General features: G+C 36.9%; 1 protein-coding gene across 1 annotated transcript in view; it reads right to left on the bottom strand.

The window, feature by feature from the left end:
- The window catches only part of LOC121522709 (acid-sensing ion channel 4-A), a 109,726-nt gene continuing 90,836 nt past the window's right edge, over positions 1 to 18,890 (bottom strand). The window contains exons 2-10 of the mRNA XM_041807312.1: positions 15,919 to 16,063; positions 15,451 to 15,578; positions 15,161 to 15,314; positions 9,712 to 9,765; positions 5,942 to 6,095; positions 3,403 to 3,494; positions 3,179 to 3,258; positions 2,627 to 2,737; positions 1 to 138 (exon numbers count right to left, since the gene is read on the bottom strand). Coding sequence (XP_041663246.1) covers positions 1 to 138; positions 2,627 to 2,737; positions 3,179 to 3,258; positions 3,403 to 3,494; positions 5,942 to 6,095; positions 9,712 to 9,765; positions 15,161 to 15,314; positions 15,451 to 15,578; positions 15,919 to 16,063 — 1,056 coding nt within the window. The remainder of the gene's footprint in view (positions 139 to 2,626; positions 2,738 to 3,178; positions 3,259 to 3,402; positions 3,495 to 5,941; positions 6,096 to 9,711; positions 9,766 to 15,160; positions 15,315 to 15,450; positions 15,579 to 15,918; positions 16,064 to 18,890) is intronic.

Below are 18,890 nucleotides of genomic sequence, written 5' to 3'. Positions count from 1 at the left end.
CTAACAAGCGAAGTCCTCAAACACCCCGTGGTGTCCGGCATGGCGCTGGTGAGGGTGAGGGTGAGGGTGGTGATGGTTGGGGAGAATCGTGTTGGCATAGGCGCCCTCTGGGTGTCTCCTTGTCATTTCGTTGGGATCCTGTTGAAAGCACAATAGACAAGTCAATCTTTAGACTTTAAGGTCAGACTACATGTTAAATGCATGCATGATCATAACAGACATAGGGTTTCTGGACCCGTCAGCCCCAAAAATCAGTCGTTTTATCCCATTTAGTATGTAGTGAGGCCGGATCAGACTACAGCACCATTATAGCCCACCCAACAGCCATGATTCCAGACCCATCAGAACCAAAAATCTGTCATTTAATCTCATGTGGTGTGTTATGTGTACAATTCGCGATTAAATAATGAGTCTGTATTTTTGAGGGTAAAACCACGTGGTTCACAGTAACACTGAGTGTTTTGTATTAAAGGTTAGGTATTCATGCACATCTGTTCTAAGTTCAATAAGTGACATCTTTACTTCACTGCAACTAATGGAAGTGCACGCATTTTTGCTAAGGTGTTGGAAAATTATTAGCTTAAGAGCCGAGCAACCTCCTGAATAAAATGTGGCTTCCTTCAGTTTGTTCCAAAATGTCTCCATAAATTAGATTTTTTCCATTTGATCACGAGTCAGAAGTTTTAAGACAACTTTGGCACACACTATGACATGTTCAAATATTTATACAAAATTTACTGAACCATCTCTTTATTAATGGAGACCATTTCTGCTATCATTCTTATAATGAGTCGTTGATCATTTCCAACAATTTGTGAAATATTTTGAATGTTTCCAGAAGTTTTTGATGTGCTCATTGTCTTGAGCATCCTCTCTGCCTTTACAATTTTTTTTTTTCACATTCAAACACACAGGCACATGGCATGCAGTGTTCCCCATACACCTTGGGTTAATGCACCAAAAGACTGGGCTTCTGTTTTTTGCTGGACTTTAAAGTTAATCATTTTCCAATGCCTTAGCTCAAGGTTCATCAACTACATTTGTTCAAGGCCCAGATTTTGTCTTGACCAGTGCTTTGGGGACCAGACCTTCAAATTAAAAACATATTTTGATCTAGTTAACATATTATTTTATTGGTGTATGTCTTTTCTTTTGAAATATTAGAATCTTTGAGGCATTAACTGTGACATCAATCCCTATCACCTTTATGGCAGCCAGCCTCAAGGGTCAATAGAAATATTTTAGCACCACATATTTTCACCATGTTGTCCATCACTGGGTTTGATGCTAATACGGTGAAAAACACATGCAGGAAACAGTTCTTCATTTTGATTCTCAACAGGAAAATTTCACTCTCTAAGACCTGGAAGTGGAAGGTTGACACAGAAAATGACAGATTTTGGGACTGAGCCTATTAGTGTATGTTTATCACTAATAATCACCGACAGGTAGATTTCTGTAGAATATAGCTCAAACGTTGAGCCATTCCTGATAAAACTGTTGCAATCTTGATCATGCTGTTTTTTTTTTTTTTATATGCATGTGAAGTTTGGTGATGATTTACATAAGCAATAAAAAGTAACAAGGCATTACTGGTGTATTTTCACAGCAAAAAAGTAGTTTAAGTTTGGGCTCTGGTCATGGCTCTGCCCTGTGGTTAAAACTCACAGATCACACAACTTTAGATCCCCAGGTTGTCTAGTATGAGAAAAAAAATTCTGGAGTCAATCGACTGAAATCCCCTGGACTAGTTCGTTAAAGTATGAAACTTGTGAATCGCCCAAAAACGCCAGATGTGACCTTTAGCTGTTCATAGTGCACTTCCTGTACATTTTAGAGGATGGCCCCAAGAGACTTTTTTTTGTCTAATCAGGATACATATGTGTACCAATTTTTATGCACGTAGCCTTTACCCAGTCCCCTATCTCACGTTTTGGGGCGCCTTTAGGGCTGCTGTGGAATAAACTTGCACGATTCCTCCAAATTATGAAAATTTCCACTGGGGGACAATTTTCTGTAAAGTTAAGTGAGATTTTGAGCATGTTAAAGCCCCCAAATTAACAATTTTTCTGACTGAAAAATGACACATACAGGTACAGTCGGGTCCTCGGTGCTTGGGCCTTAACAACGAGTTGATGCTGTGAGTTGAAACTTTGAGAAAGAGGACAAGAAAACAACTAGCTTGCTGTCAAAATCAACATTAATTATGAAATTGTTTGACTGCTTAACCCCCAAGAAAATAGGCCCATTCTTCACCATTAAACCTCTCCATAATGATTTCAGTTGGTGTAAGTAAATCTAATTTTGAAAACCTCAGAGTAGACAAAGCCATGCCCTCCTGAGATCTTTGGTGCCGCCCTCTAGGGGTTCCAAGACCCCAGGTTGGTAACCAATGACCTTATCTGATACAGTGACCAAAAGACAAAACAACAGTGTGGTCTGAATTAGTATATCAAATGAAACTACACCATAGTTTGGCTGAAAGAAAACAAGAAGTCTTTTGCTCTGATACTGTATTAGCACCGCAGTTTTGTTCTGCAATAACAATTCCAACTCGTGCCTTCAGTGGCCAAAGCTAATTAGGAACAATGCATTCTTTATTAGGTCTGAGCATAATGTACTCTACCTTTACTTTCATTTCTTCCAAACCCACTGTTGCAACAGTGCTGGCTTGCTGCTTGTTCTTTTTCTCCTCTTCTTGCGGCTTCAGCATTCGTTGAAACCTGTGCTTGATCACCTGATTTTGACCATTGCACAGCAGCAGCAGGGAGGACAAAAGAGCAGCGGTGAGAAAGGTAGCTGAGAGACACAGCAGAGTGAAGAGTTCTTTCACACAGATTTCTATACTAAATCATCTCCATCTTAAAGTTTGTTCATACATGTTTGGCAGTCCTCCTGGCTATAAAACTTAAAAGAGAAACAGCTGACATGAGCGCATTTTTTTTTTTTTTTTTTGATCAGCATTACTTGCATGTTTTGCATAAAATCTCCAGCCTGGGGATATTAAAAAAACCCTCCTGACATGCATCATAAGTGAAACATTTGCACTTTCCTTATAAGAATGAGCAACAAATTTTAATGCTGGGGAATGTTAAAATAAAAATTGGCATTTCTTCCTGACATCCTGCACTTCAAGAGCGGAATTGCTGATGAATTAAGACTAAAAAAGACACTGTACCTCATAGATATAATCCAGTATCTCTAAAATTGTCAGGATGCTTGCTCCGATGAATAAACCCATCTGTCCACCAATGTCACCTGAAAAGAGGCCTTAGTTAGAAAGAGGCAAGATAAGACTTACTACTGATAATATTAAATTTAGCTTCTATAAACAACACTTATAGATTAGCAACAGTCAGTCTGTCTGAATATACAGGTAGAGATAAGTGACAGAAACCTCACCTAACAAACCTGCAACATCGTAGGCTTTCTTTTGCTCAATTGTTTCATAGTTCAGAGCTTCAAAGAAGATATCTAAAACAAGGAAGTTGTCTCTGGAAAAAAAAAAGAAAACAAGCATATTGTGTATGTCAAGAAGGGAAAACATTTGTGCTGTTTTTATTATTTATTACACATCTAAGATATTTTGAAAATATTATTCCAAGTCATTTTATGCTCACTTTCAATTGTCATGATGGGAATGTCAGGCCTAAAGGGATTTACACAGATCTAAGCAGCGATTGTGAGATAATGAGGTGTTTCAGGCTTTAACTGAAATGAGCACAACGAACACTGACAGCTTGCTCAGTCAGTGCCATGTCTCTGATCTCTCTGGATTTAGAAACTCTGGTAATATTAAGTGTTGTGAGGCATCATGAGCTCTCTGGAATGGTTGTGCTTGTATTTTTCACATCCCTGACTATGACCTAGCAATGAGGGGAGCTACAACACGTTTTTAGTTCATTAAATCAATTTAAAACACTATTGTGTGACATGATTAAAAGTTTCAGCTGGTGAGCCACTGCTCATATGTTTATTCAAACTCCAAATAAAAGATGTTTCAAATGAACTTTTGTAAAACACGATAGTCTTTTGAAGTTTTTCACGGTGTTGAGGGGGCAGAAGCTGAGTCCATTGAGACTTGGGTTGGAAGTTGTGGGTTTGTCAGTTCAAGACTGTAACGGATCAAAGCATGAAAATTGCCTGGCTGCTGGCTTCAGAAAAGACCCTCACTCTTACATTCCTCCATTAGTGCGAGATCATATGACACTGTTTCTGTATAACTGATTTCATGGTCTATGTAGTATGTTTAGAGACAGAATGAAAATAGGCCCATCAGGAATTAATGTAGTATATGAATGAGTGTTAACACATACAAACAGCCAAGCAACAAATGTTATTTTTACAGATATCCATGCTTTTCATTGTATTTTTGAACCATAATTTCTACATTTATAAGCAGTGCTAGACTACACCATTTGGATATTTTTAGGGGAGGAGCATATACACTATATTGCCGAAAGTATTCACTCACCCATCCAAATAATTGAAATCAGGTGTTCCAATCACTTCCATGGCCCCAGGTGTATAAAATCAAGCACCTAGGCATACAGACTGTTTCTACAAACATTTGTGAAAGAATGGGTCGCTCTCAGGAGCTCAGTGAATTCCAGCGTGGTACTGTGATAGGATGCCACCTGTGCAACAAGTCCAGTCATGAAATTTCCTTGTTCCTAAATATTCCACAGTCAACTGTCAGTGGTATTATGACAAAGTGGAAGTGATTGGGAACGACAGCAACTCAGCCACGAAGTGTTAGGCCACGTAAAATGACGGATACTGGGGTGCAAAGTGCGCAGAGGTCGCCAACTCTCTGCAGAGTCAATCACTTCAGACCTCCAAACTTCATGTGACCTTCAGATTAGCTCATGAACAGTGCATAGAGAGCTTCATGGAATGGGTTTCCATGACCAAGCAGATCCATCCAAGCCATACATACCAACTGCAATGCAGAGCGTCATATGCAGTGATGTAAAGCATGCCGCCACTGGACTCTAGAGCAGTGGAGACGCGTTCTCTGGAGTGACGAATCGCGCTTCTCCATCTGGCAATCTGATGGACGAGTCTGGGTTTGGCGGTTGCCAGGAGAACGATACTTGTCTGACTGCATTGTGCCAAATGTAAAGTTTGGTGGAGGGGGGATTATGGTTTGGGGATGTTTTTCAGGAGCTGGGCTTGGCCCCTTAGTTCCAGTGAAAGGAACTCTGAATGTTTCAGCATACCAAGAGATTTTGGACAATTCCATGCTCCCAACTTTGTGGGAACAGTTTGGGGATGGCCCCTTCCTGTTCCAACATGACTGTGCACCAGTGCACAAAGCAAGGTCCATAAAGACATGGATGAGAGAGTTTGGTGTGGATGAACTTGACTGGCCTGCACAGAGTCCAGACCTCAACCAGACTGAACACCTTTGAGATTAATTAGAGTGGAGACTGAGAGCCAGGCCTTCTTGTCCAACATCAGTGTGTGACCTCACAAATGTGCTTCCAGAAGAATGGTCAAAAATTCCCCATAAACACACTCCTAAACCTTATGGAATGCCTTCCCAGAAGAGTTGAAGCTGTTATAGCTGCAAAGGGTGGACCGGCGTCATATTAAACCCTATGTGTTAAGAATGGAATGTCACTTAAGTTCATATGTGAGTCAAGGCAGGTGAGTGAATACTTTTGGCAATATATATATGACATTTGTTCTGAGCTTAAAGCTCAGCAGTAATTTCAGAATCACATAAAAAAAAATTCTATCCAGTTTTGAATAATAAAACCATTGCAATGAAGAATTTATAACCAAAGGCCAACTAATGAATTAATGTGTAAAAACATATTTGATTTCTGATTATTGATGCTGGTCATATCACAGATTGGAGGTGAAAGTTTATGGCCCTTTTAATGCTATAGCCATCTCACTGCTTATGGTGTCCTGTTGAAGGTCCCTGTCATACCTGATGTAGTCCTCAGACTTGTCGTATTTCCTGGAGAGATAGCGAGCAGAGCCCTTGCTCGGGATTTTGACCATGGAGAGCTCTTTACCGTAACGTGTGAGATTACAGGGTGTCTCACACGGGCAGGTATCCCCGCTGTTCTTCTGTAGCTGAGCTGCAACACAAAGGAAGCAGTGGTTTAATGGATAGACTGGGTCAGTTTCTGTGTTCTAAAAATAAAAATATACAATATACAATATAGAATATAGAGGCAAAACAACATAAATAAGCTTGTTTTTAATGAACTTCTTAGTTAATCAATAGCAGATAAAATACAGGTGTCTCAGCAGAGTTCTGGGTAAATTTTCTGACTGTTTAGCTGCCAAGTACTCTAACTTGTTTAGAACATTCCACTATATTTGCCTGTGGTTCAACACTGGGACAATGGAAATGACAACCAAAGCAGCCCAGGAGAGTCTGTAGGTTTGCTACTGTGGGTTTGTCAAATAACACATAACACTTTAAAGTACTGTTTAAAATAGAAATGTTGATTGGTAGAAGTTTTCTTCATATGTGAAGAAACTGTAATTGAAGCATGGCTAGATGAAAGTGATCTGAGATCATTCAAAAGCATTCTAATTCAAAACCATACAAAGCCCACTGTTGGGTATGTAAGAAAAAAGCGCCTTCATTTTTCATTATAATTAAGAGCCTGTTGTGACCAGCAAAGTCTGTTTGCAAATAAAAAGGTAGTTGCTTGGTAAGCAAACCATTTAGATGCCGATGGTCCACAAAGAAACTTTCACTCTAATTCCAAGCACATTGAATGTGAGATTACAAGTAATCAGTTCTTATGCTAATTCTTTTTTTCCAGTACAGTTTGCAATAAGGGTTTTCAATGGATATTAATGGAAGACATTTAGTGCCAGAGATCAGCATCATTTGATTACATAAATCTTGTGCACAGACTATCATTCACTTAGGCAATCTTATACACGTATGGGTAAATTTACTTTATTTTAGACTGTGAATAAATAATTCACACTTCAAAAATCATTTAACTGATAAAATGTCATGCCCTGTCTGTTTTCTAGCACTGGCATGTGCCATTTTAGAAACAGACTACCTAATAAACGATGCGTTTCTGAATTTATTGTCAAAACGCAATCTAAATCTCTTAGCAAAAAAGCAGAGATGGAAAGAGCACAAGACTATTGTACTCAAGTAAAAGTAGAATGACTTTGGTTAAGTTTTAATTAAGAAGAAGTCAAATTACTGGTCAATCAACCTACAACAGTAGGGCACAAATGTTGTGGATTGGAGCTTTTTAAGTTGGTTTGCCTGATGACAGAGATGGAGTCTGGCAAACCCATCTGCTTTGCAAGGTTAGCTAGAACCCCCTCGTTTTGACTTTGCATTTTTACTCAGTAATCCATGCTTTTTTTTTTTTAAAGATTTGTTTTGGGGCCTTTTCCTGCCTTTACTGCATAGACTCGGAAACAGGGACAAGAGTAGGGGAGAGATATGCGAATCAAAGGGCCTCAGGCCAGATTTGAACCCGGGCTGCCTGCGTAAATGGTGTGCACCTTAACCACTCAACTACCTGCACGCCCCAATTCATGCTTTATAAAATGTAATAAAGTAAAATACTTCTCCAAAATAAACTTCAGTAAAAGTAAAACTACTGATTTGAAACTGTATTCAAAAAGGTCCAAGTACACAAAAAGATACTCAATTAAAATCATTTCAGTAAATAGTAGTTACTTTCCACCCCTGGTGAAAAAGGAATAGGCAACAACTGCAGCAATCGTGTTCACAGTAATTAACTTTTACACTGAAATTCCCCAGAGCAGGGGTCATCAACTACTTTTGCACAAGGAACAGATTTTTTTCTTGACAGAGATTGTGGGGGACAGACTTTTAAATAAATAAATATAGAATAAATATCTTGGTCTGATTAACCTATTATGATGATAGAAAATGTATTTTCTTTCAAAATGCACATTATCTTTGGTATTAACAGTGAGATCCATTTGTTGGCAATTGAGATATTATAGCTGCATATTTTGGAGGCTGTTATGTGGTCCATCACTGGTTTTTGACGGTTAAATGGTTCATCCCAATTGGTGTAAAACATTTGCAGAAAGAAGCTCTTTTGTAATTATTCTCTGGCAGGAAAAAATCTCTCTATTCGAGTTTGAGTAGAAGTTTGACACAGAAAGCTGTTGATTTAATCGGGACTCTAATGATAAATATGTGTTTATCATGCATCATATTTACTAATGATTCCCGAGAGGTTGAATTCTGCAAAAACAGATCAAATGTCAAGTTACTCTTGATGAAACTGTTTCAATATTCATCATTTTGGGGTTAATTTAATAACAGCAGGGAATTAAAACCAAAAGATACCCTGAAGACCACAACATAATTTTTCCTCTGCATATTTTCTGAATTCAACAATGTTCTGGGGGCCAGATAGAAAGCATTGGGGCCCCCTGGCTTCAGTTGATGATCACTGCCCTGGAGGATATACAAAACATACCTGGACTGACATCAAATTAACCATCAAGAATGAATTACCTACACATACAGTATATGTTACAAATCATAGACAGAGCAAGGGGGTGTCTTTTGGGGCTAAAGCCCTGAATGCTTTCTTAAAAGCAGTGAATGTTTCAGGTTTTCAGCTTTTTTGGTGAATAAATCAAAATTCAGATGCCGATATGTTGCTCCTTATGCCCTTTGTTTGAAAATGCATAGTTGCGATTGAAAACTTTTACACCAAATTCCTACTTTATCAATGCCATGTGACTTAAAAAATAAACATCAGACATTTTCAGGAGGCAGAAGTGAAAACTATTGAACTTCAACATGGTGTATCGTGATTACAGAATGAAAATGAAGCTTTTAGTGCAAAATTTCTTTGGGTTGAACTGCATCATTTTTGCCTATATAATGCACGCATTCTTTCAATTTTTAAAACTTAATTTGTGTTTAAATTTTAAATTCAAATAGTGCATACAACACTTAAAAAATGTCAGTTTCTTTATGTGCTGGAAAAAACAAACAGGTAGAAGGAGCACTGAAAGAAGTCATTATTATTCTTGTTTATGTTTGATAAACTTAAAAGTTAGATTTGTATGCAGGATGACGGTGTCATGCAGCTGTGATCTGGCATGGGTTTTTCTGATTTAAGAACAAAACACACTGACTGTATAAATATTCTATCCTGAATTATTACCTTTCACAAGGAGACTGGATTTATTCATTCAGCAATATGACCCACATGAATACAGCCCATTTTCAAAAGATATATCTAAGATTTCATTCAAATCTATTTCAAATAGGATTGAAATTCAGTTGAGAGAGGCATAATTAAATTTCTGGCTTATTTGGCTGAGAAATGATAATTATGTGTCTGCACTGACCATAAAAAGTCTTTCTTAATGCAATCATAATGCCTTTGAAACCCAGGCACCTTTGTTCAGTCTGGATGTCTGCTGTAGGAGAGTGACTTTGGAGTCAGCTGGGGATAGAAGGGGGAGGGGATGCAGATGTAGGAATGGAGTGTCGGGTTAATATTAACATTTCAACAATGGAGGCAGCACAACCATCATGCTTTAATGTGACTAAATCACAATGAGGGAAAGTCATTTCAGAATATAAGTCTACCTCCAGGTATTTGTGTAACAGGAAAAAAAATCCTTATCATATTTACTGATTGTGTTTCCATTTCCCTTCAGGGGAATCTATTGTAATGAGAAAAGAAATGAAGGGGGATTGTTTCTTACCCAGTGCTTTGTCAACGCAGGTGATTTTACTGGGAGGGCAGATATCTGCTGTTCCTAGAGAGGAGAACAGAAAATGAGTCTGATCAATCAGAAACAAAATGATCAGTGACCCGTGTCTGCTGCAATGAGGAGCCATAGCTGTGAACCACACTTCACAGCTTATTATTCATCTCCAAATGAAGGCGGACACACAAAGGATGAGTTCTGTGTATGGAGCCAGGGCCATCTTGCACGCCTGTCCTTTATTGTGCTGAAAAATAGGGCATGCTGCCTTCACCTGTGAGGCATATTAGAAAGTCTTTAAAAAACAATCAGAGTGACATCCTCACACACAGACATATTTCCCGAGTCGTTAATGACTGGTATTCATCAGCAGCACAATAATTGGCAGAGGTGAATTTGTTTGCCTGTCTCTGAATGTTGGAGAGCTTTAATGTTGTCACGACAAAATGTTAATTAATACACGGTTAAATAATGTCACATAATCTGGGTCGGGGAGTCAGCAACCTGTGAACATGCTTTTTCTTTGGGAGCATATGTGTGTAATTCTCTCTTTAAGAGCAAATAAACAGTTTAAGTAACATTAATCATCATACAAAATAAAGTGATCATGTTTATTATGTGTTGCAGAAGATAAAAAGGATCCAGGAAAAATAACTGCTTCAATAAACAATGTGGAAGATTACATGGAAAATGTAAGCAAAGCTGATTTTCCTACGTGTTAATAGAATTGTTAGTTTTCTGTATTCTTACAGTGACAAAAATAGAAATATCCTCAGAAGCACACTGCAGATAATAAAGCAGAGTTGTAGCAGCTAATACTGCTCTTTTTCTACACAGGATGCTTGAGGAGAATAAAACGATACAGTAGACTGTGTAAGACAGCCAGCTTTTACATTTCATTGACATGCCTCTGTGTTGGTACACTGAGGCTGAAGAGGCTGTAAGGAGATTTTCAGTTCACAGCTTGGTCTCATGCTCCCTCAGTGAGATTATAAACCAACAGCCATATGAAGCAATTTAAGGAAAGTGAGTATGTAACAATAAGAATGCACTGAATTAATGCTTGCTACTCGCTTAGGCCCCTTTCTAAAGCAAAAACCGGAAACTATTCTGAATACATTATGTTTGATATAACAAATACATGTGAAGGGATTCAAAACCACTGAACGTGTTCCTGCTGCTTACTAAACACTTTCCCTCTTGAAAGACTCTTATAAATTTTTAATTCAAAAGTTTTTCCACACTGAGGTCATCTCATTTTCCTTTTCCTGATAAGATCCTGACATTAACTTATAAAAATGTACAGTTTTTAACAAACTGCTGACACAAGTCCTGTTATTGGTTTCTCTCTACAGCAGGATGTCAAAGTCAATCACAGCAGGAGCCGGATACTGAATTTAGGTCTGACCTGAGAGCCTAACAGGGTCAACATTTAACCATAAACTATCAACCTCATTTTCACAAGTAATGAATTATAGGGGGAACACGTAGCACTGATGATAAATGATTTTGTGATTAAAAAAAAAGAATCAAAATGACAAGTTTAAAGGCTCAAAATCAGAGATGAAAAATCCAACTTATTTGTTCAAAAGTTTAAAACACAACATTAAAAGTCAGAATGATGTTTTTAAGACGCAAATGCATGAGAAAGAAAATCAGAAACATGAGTTTTTGAGGTCCAAATATAAGAAAAATCAAATTCCTTAGTTTAAAAGGTCAAAATGTGAGATAAGATTCAAAATCATGACTTCAAAAGTCAAAATAAAAGATACGATTGGAATCAAGATTTATAAAGGTCAAAATAAGAGACTAAAGTTGAAATCCTGAGTTTTGAAGTCAAAACATTAAATAAAGTTTTACATGTCAAAATACAAACTCCAATTTGAAATCATGAGTTTTAAAGGTCAAAATAGGAGATCAAATTTGAAATCACGGGTTTAATGGTCAAAATTTGAGATACAATTCAAAATCATGACCTTAATTTTAAATTGTTGGTCTTAAAGTTCAAAATATGAGATTACTTAATAATTACTTGATTACTTACTGAAAATGTCAAAATATTAAATCAAAAGTAAAAAAAATATTTTTAAAAAGCAAATGCATATAAAGAAATTCATAGTAATGAGTTTTGATGTTTAAAATATGAGATAAAATTTGAAATAATGAGTTGACATTTTAAATTTTGGGTCCAAAAGCTCATAACTTAAATTAAAAGTCAGAGTTAGAGGTTTACTTGGTCTAAACCTGAGATAAAATTCAAAATTGTGAGTTTCAAAGCTCAAATTATTACTTGAATTTTTAATTTGTGAATAAAAAAGGTTGAAATAGGAGATAATAAGTTGAAATTATGAATTGAAATGGTCAAAATATGAAATAAAAATACAAAATCATAACTTTAAGTTGTATTTGTGAGATGCAAAATGGAAAACTTGAAATGACAACATAATTTGTTTTCCCACATTCCTGACTTTTTATCTAACTATTTTTACTCTTTACTTTTTCCAATTTTTATGACTTAAGGATATCTTAAATTATCAAGGTTAAGTTTACATTTTTATACTGGAGGAAATCTGCAGACCTCTCATCGGTGCACCAGTCCTAATTAAAAGATCATATAATCTTGTGTGTCGGGTATAACCGTACCACGGGCCAGATTTGGACCCCAGGCCTTGAGTTTGACACCCCTGCTCTACACCATTGGATTAGTTTACATTTGTTTGGCACCAGAAGTAAGATGAAGTTCTGCATTAACCAGACAGCTGTTTATTCGGTTTTTCCAAATCATTTACTTAAGATGTGAAATCACAGTTTTGTGGTTGGAGCTTTTACCTGCAGAGAGCAGGATCGATTTAAACACGTTGACTTCACAGACTGTTTTGAACAAATGAGCCAGAAATGTATCTCCAAAGACCAGGCCTCAGTGTTGTTTCACTAATTAAAGCGTGTGAAGAAAGTTTAAAGTGTGAAACTAAAAGTGTAATTTGGGATCCAGAGCAATTAAATTGTATTGCTTGTGACTGCATCCGTTTGGTTACAAATGCATCGGGTAAAATTAGAAGTTATGGCCAAAAAAAATCCCATCATTCATGGACTGATCTCTGTTAAACACTGAATGGCTGTGATGACGCAAATGCACCTGAGTGTCATTACACACACACATTTCTTTGTTAATGTATTCCACACTCACCTCTACAAGAAATTCAAAAGAAAAAAAAAAAAAGAAAACAACCATCCATCTGACACTGACTAATTCGTGCCATGTAATCAGCATCTTTTTTTCTCCCAGATAATAATTCTGCTCAGCTCATATTATTAAATTTCCACATCTCATTAAACATTTTCCCTCACTGCTTGATAAATTCTGCGTTAAATTAAAAAAAACAAAAAAAACAAGAAATTAACTGTGTGGCATGGGTCCTTTTCTGTGTTGATTTCAGCATGTGTCCATGTCGCATGATCTTGTATGTTTAATCTTTACTGGTCATTTCAGGATTTTTCTTTTTTCTTCGGTTTTAATGGTATGAAACTAAATATCTATTCCCTCCTCCCCTAAAGCAAACACCCTATCAGTGAGGACAGAACACATGCACAAAAGGGGCCAGTAATGAGATGTATAAACAAGTAGATCTAAAACGCATTGAGACTTTTATGTAGTCCCACGAGTCGCTTGCTGCAGAGCTGCCAGCATTGCTGAAGAGCATTCCACTCCAGATATCAAGCATCAAGGTCAGGCATGGGGCAGCCCAAATTATATCTGTGCTGGAATCATTGAAGTGGGATAAAATGACGAGTTGTTTTGCAGTGGTTCATTTAAGTCAGTGTAAATATTAGACTATGTGACTGTATTTTCACTGATGCTGGAACAAAGTCTTTGAAAAAAATAGTAAAAATGTTAAACTTTCACTCTGATTCAACTCCATTTTTAGTATTCCTTACCTTACCTTTGGTTAGCTTGATGAGTTTGTTTCTTTCCCTGTCTTGTTCACAAACTTCAAGTTTGAAAAACATGGAAATGATATATGTTTGAATAATCCCAGCCCGGACATTCATTTTGTTCTGAACTCAGTTATCTTTGTTGTCATTCATAATCTCTGCTATTTAGTGACTTGACATTAATCAAAGAGCATATTCTTTACATAAACCTCTAAGAGATCCTAGGGACATTTTGCACTATTCAGCTTTTATTTTCAGGCCATTTTGGCTGTATTGAATGAATATAGCTCAATTTGCCAGAAGATATTCATCTAAAATCTTTTTTAGAATTTTGGTCTCAGTCCCTTAAATGAGCCTGTAATTGCTCAGCTATACAAAAACAGACGCATTTGCTCTGAACAACAAAAAATCTCCACAGAATTTCACAGTTTTCATTGTTTTCTGCAAGGGTGCTTTGCTACTTGAATGGTAAGCGTGTGTCGCTATTGATATTGGATAATGGTGTGAGTTTTTGTGATTTTGTTCTATTAAAAACAATGTGTAAAAATACTGGACTTTAAAGGGTTAAAATCCCAAAAATATAATTAATATTTGATATGTATTATACAGACTGAAGTGGTTTTGAAAGATGGATTCATTTAAAGTAGAAAAACAACATTGTAATATAACATTTTTACAGCTGATTTGAGGAAGCTGACATTTTTTGTCCTGAGGACCATGAATGTGATTTTTTTTTTCTTTTTTTACATCTGATACTATAGGGAAAAAAAGATGCATCAAAATCAGTGTTGCTGCCAATAATTTACCCATCTCAGGGCCTGATGAAAATAATAATCAAATACTCCTCGTTATGCATTTTACAGATATTATTTAAGTGGCCTTTAAAGGGTTAAAACCCAAAAGTATAATTAATATTTGATAAGTATTATTCAGGCTGAAGTAGTTTTAAAAGACTGACTCATTCAAAAGGGGAAAAAACATCCATATATAGTTTTTTACAGATGATTTGAGGAAGCTGGCATTTTTTGTTCTTAGGACCCTGAGTGGATTTTTTTTGACAGCTGATTCTATAGGGAAAAAAATGATGCATCAAAATCAATGCTGCTGCCAGTCACTGACTCATCTCAGGGCCTCATGAAAATAAAAAGCAAATACTCCTTGAAATGTAATTTATGGAAATTATTTTACTTTTTTATTTATTTTTTATTAAAAAACTGCAGTTATGTAAACACACTGGCCTTTAAAGGCTTTAAATCTCCCAAAATGTAATTAATATTTTAAATATACATTTTAGGCTGAAGTGGTTTTAAAAGATCGACTCATTTAAAGTGGGGGAAATAATAATATACAATATTTTTACAGCAGTTTTTTGAAAGTGGACTTTTTTTGTCCTTACAGAGACAAATGTGTTAGGATATCAAAGGAACGCTAAAGGGTTGACCTCATATTCATTCATGTCATAATTTTCACACATCTTTGTTTGCATTGAAGAATTAGTGGAACTTGATCTTACCAGGCATGTGCACCATCCTGCAGTTGCACATTTGCATCACCTCGTTGGTCTCGCAGAGCAAACGACAAGCGCTGATGCTGTATGTGTCGTATCCTGGGAACTTTTCTTTGCTGGTGGAGCGGCAGTTCCCCCAGGGCTGGGGCAGGTAGGTCAGCTAAGCACACAGAGATTTATTAGACCCCGGTGTAAACCACCAGAGGCGAATGGTAGCAAACATTATCTGGTGAGGGAGGAACTGGGGGGTTGGGTTCTGGGGGCAGGGGAGCTGTACTGTGATAAAGAAGACCTACCCTCTGCTCCTGACATGAAACAAAGGTCTGGAAGCCCGGAGAGACTCCAAAGCCCAGCTGGTGGATGTAGGGAGGCTCGTCCTGACTGTGTATCTGAACTCGAATACCAGCCTCGAGGGAAGTCTCATCTTCAAGATGAAAAGGCAGAAGCAAGGTGCATTACAAAAAGAGAGGACAAGGGAATTTAGATGGCTGCCTCATTTCACAGCTTGGGCTGATGCTTACTGTAATATATAGTTCAGATAAGTTTCATTCTAAGACTGGTAATTAAAAACATTTACAATGCAGGCAAAAATCTGTTTATTTTTAACAATATCCTGTTATAATTAACATTTTACAGGTCGCAGAAATGCAAGAGTGTGACCTTCAGAATTATTATTATCATTTTTGTTGTTAACAATAATATCATTATTATCTCAAGTTGTAGCATAGGATGTAATTACATAGGACACACAGTATGGGGCTTACTTGTCTCTCTCCAGATGGGCAAATACTCATCCTGCTGTATATCCAACATGATCTCCAGGCCATTTCCCATTCCACCCTGCTTAGCTTTCCTGGATGTGGTCTTGTTGCCATTGAAAGTGTAACATTTCCCATATCTGGTATAAACCTGGAAGAGAATAGATTCCTATCATGGACATCGTCATAAACATAACAATCCACATTCTGGCTGTGACAAGATCCCACTGTGCATTGAAATGAGGAAGAGATATGAAGCAAATAAACAAGCTGAGTCTCAGCTACTGAATATTACCCGCATATCTCTGGATGCAGTCTGCTGGCTCAGTCCCTTATGGACTTTGATAAGCTCTATGAATTCCCAACACCCAGCACCTTCCCCACACAATGCTGCTCAATAGTAATACAATCCCAGTGAAATTTCAAATAGTATAAAAGATTCTTTAATCTTCCTTCAAATGAAAACAAATGACAATAAAGGAGAGGCAGCTTTGAGAGAGCTATCATGTCACCACCTATCAGAGGAGCTGTCCCTGCGGGGGACACATCTTCCCTTTGTATGCTTTTCATCTAAACTGCTGCACTGCAGTAAATATCCGTCTAGAAGTCAGTAATCTCCTGTGATGGAGTTTAAAAGGACAATCTGTGATCTAAATACGAACAAAAGGATATTGTTAAATACCTGTGCACATGCATAAAAATGCATGATTACAGTTATTAAATGAGCAAACAAGGAAATGAGCACATGACCTAGGAAACATGAAAGAGAACAAGGAAGATAACTAGGAAAAAAGCAAGAGACAAGGAAACAAGCCAGGTAACTGGACTAAGACATGAGGATATGAGCTGGACTTCAAAGAAACTATAGGGGCCTTTTCTTGGCAAGCTTAAAGTTAGCCATGATGATCTCACCATGAAATGAGAGCCGTTAAAACTCAGCTGTAAATACTCACAACAAGAAATTTCATGTTCTTGTCAAGAGTCCATCCCTAAAAAACTCTACACTCGCTGAGCCCCACTCAGACTTTATAAAGCAAATCATTAGACCTGTACCACAAAACCGAGTCTACACATACGGCTGTTACCAGGGAAACAGATTTGCCATAAAAGGAAATGCTCTTTAGATACTTGGTAAACATAGACCCTGTGAGAAGTTTCACAATATAATATGGATCATCTGTAGGGCCCCCCTAAAAACCAAATAATAATAATTATAACAATAATAACAATAACTTTATTTATATAGCACCTGTTTAAATACAGCCATGAACTCAGGTATGAGACATGAACTCAGGGACTAATAAAATGCAATAACAATCAAACCAAACAGAGAAGGTCCAGAACACAGGTGTAAAACTCAATCTCAGCAGGGGCCAGATTCTGGATTCAGGACTAACCTGAGGGCCTAACAGGGTCACCTTTTTAACCATAAACTGTCAACCTTGCTTCACCGGTAATAAAATATGAAAAAAAAACTTAGCACTGATGATAAACAATTTTGACATGTAAAAAGTTGAAAAGAGAAGTTTAAAGGCTCACAATCTGAGAAAAGTAAATTTATTAGTTCAGAAAGGTCAAAAGATGAAACTGAAATTGAAAAATAATGTTTTTTAAAGGCAAAAACATATTAGAAACTCAAAATCATGATTTTAAAAGGTAAAAATATGAAATAAAATTTGTCATCATGAAATTGAAAGTCAAAATATGATTCAAAGTTTTAAATTGTGAGTCTAAAAGGCCAAACTACGGGATTATGAAGTCAAAGTTTGGAGTTGAAAATGTGAGGTAAAATACAAAATAACTGGTTTAAAAGGTCAAAATATGACTTCAAAATCAGAATTATGAATCTTAAAGCTCAAAATATTATATGAGAAGTCAAAATTATGATTTGAAATGCTCAAAGTATGAAATTAAAACTTTGAGTCCTATTTTTGAAATGCTAAATTGAAAATGTTAATTTAAAACACAAATTAATTTCTTTACCCACATTCCTGACTTCTTATTTAAATATTTTTACTCCTTACTTTTTCAGATTTTATGACTTAACAAGAATATCTTAAATCATCAAGAATAAGTTCACATTTTTGAGCAAATCTGCACACACATACTGATAAAAAGTTAGAAATATGAGATATTTTGCTGGCCAGATTTAACTGTTCCACGGACCGATTTGGCCCCAGGTCCTTGAGTTTGACACCTTTGGTCTAGACAGTCAAATAAAAATTTAAACAAACTGAAGCACAAAAGTTAACATAAATGAACATTTTTAATGGGAACAGTAACAATAGTAAATATTGAAAATATATATAAAAAAACAATAAGATATGATATATGACTACATAGCAAAATGAATAAAGAGCGATAAAAGAAATTATTAGAGGAGACATCACACAAAAGCAAGTCTGTTAAGGTGAGTTTTAAGGAGTGATTTAAAAGATAATACTGAATCTGCAGGTCATTACAAAGTCGAGGGGCTCTAACAGCAAAACCCTGGTCCCCTTTAGATTTGAATCTCGACTTTGGAACGACCAGGAACCCCCGGCCCAAGGATCCAAGGCTCATATGGTGTCAGCTTTTCAGAGATATAATCCGGGGCAAGATCAATAAGAGCTTTAAAAGTGATCGGTAAAATCTTACAATCAATTCTAAAAGTGACAGGGGTGGAGGGAAGCGAGGAGAGAGGTGATGTGATGTCATCTGCTGCCGTGTTCTGGACCAGTTGGAGGCAGGAAAGGAATTTTTTGGTGATGCCAGACGGGAGGGTGTCACAATAATCCAGTCGGGAGAATATGAGTCAGTGTATGACTTTGTCTAGGTCAGCAGGGGGCAGGATGGGTTTGATTTTATAGATCTGACATGAATAAATCAGGACTGGACAACTGTTCTGATTTCTAAAGGAAAGGATTGCATCAAAAATATCTCCTAAATTTCTTGCTGGGTTGTAATATTAGATGGCAGTGGGCCTTGAAATTAAACTT

This window comes from Cheilinus undulatus, linkage group 15 (genome assembly GCF_018320785.1).
Source record: "Cheilinus undulatus linkage group 15, ASM1832078v1, whole genome shotgun sequence".
Taxonomy (NCBI): domain Eukaryota; kingdom Metazoa; phylum Chordata; class Actinopteri; order Labriformes; family Labridae; genus Cheilinus; species Cheilinus undulatus.
Note: the sequence above shows the minus strand (reverse complement) of the source record. Positions and strands in the feature narration are given on the sequence as shown.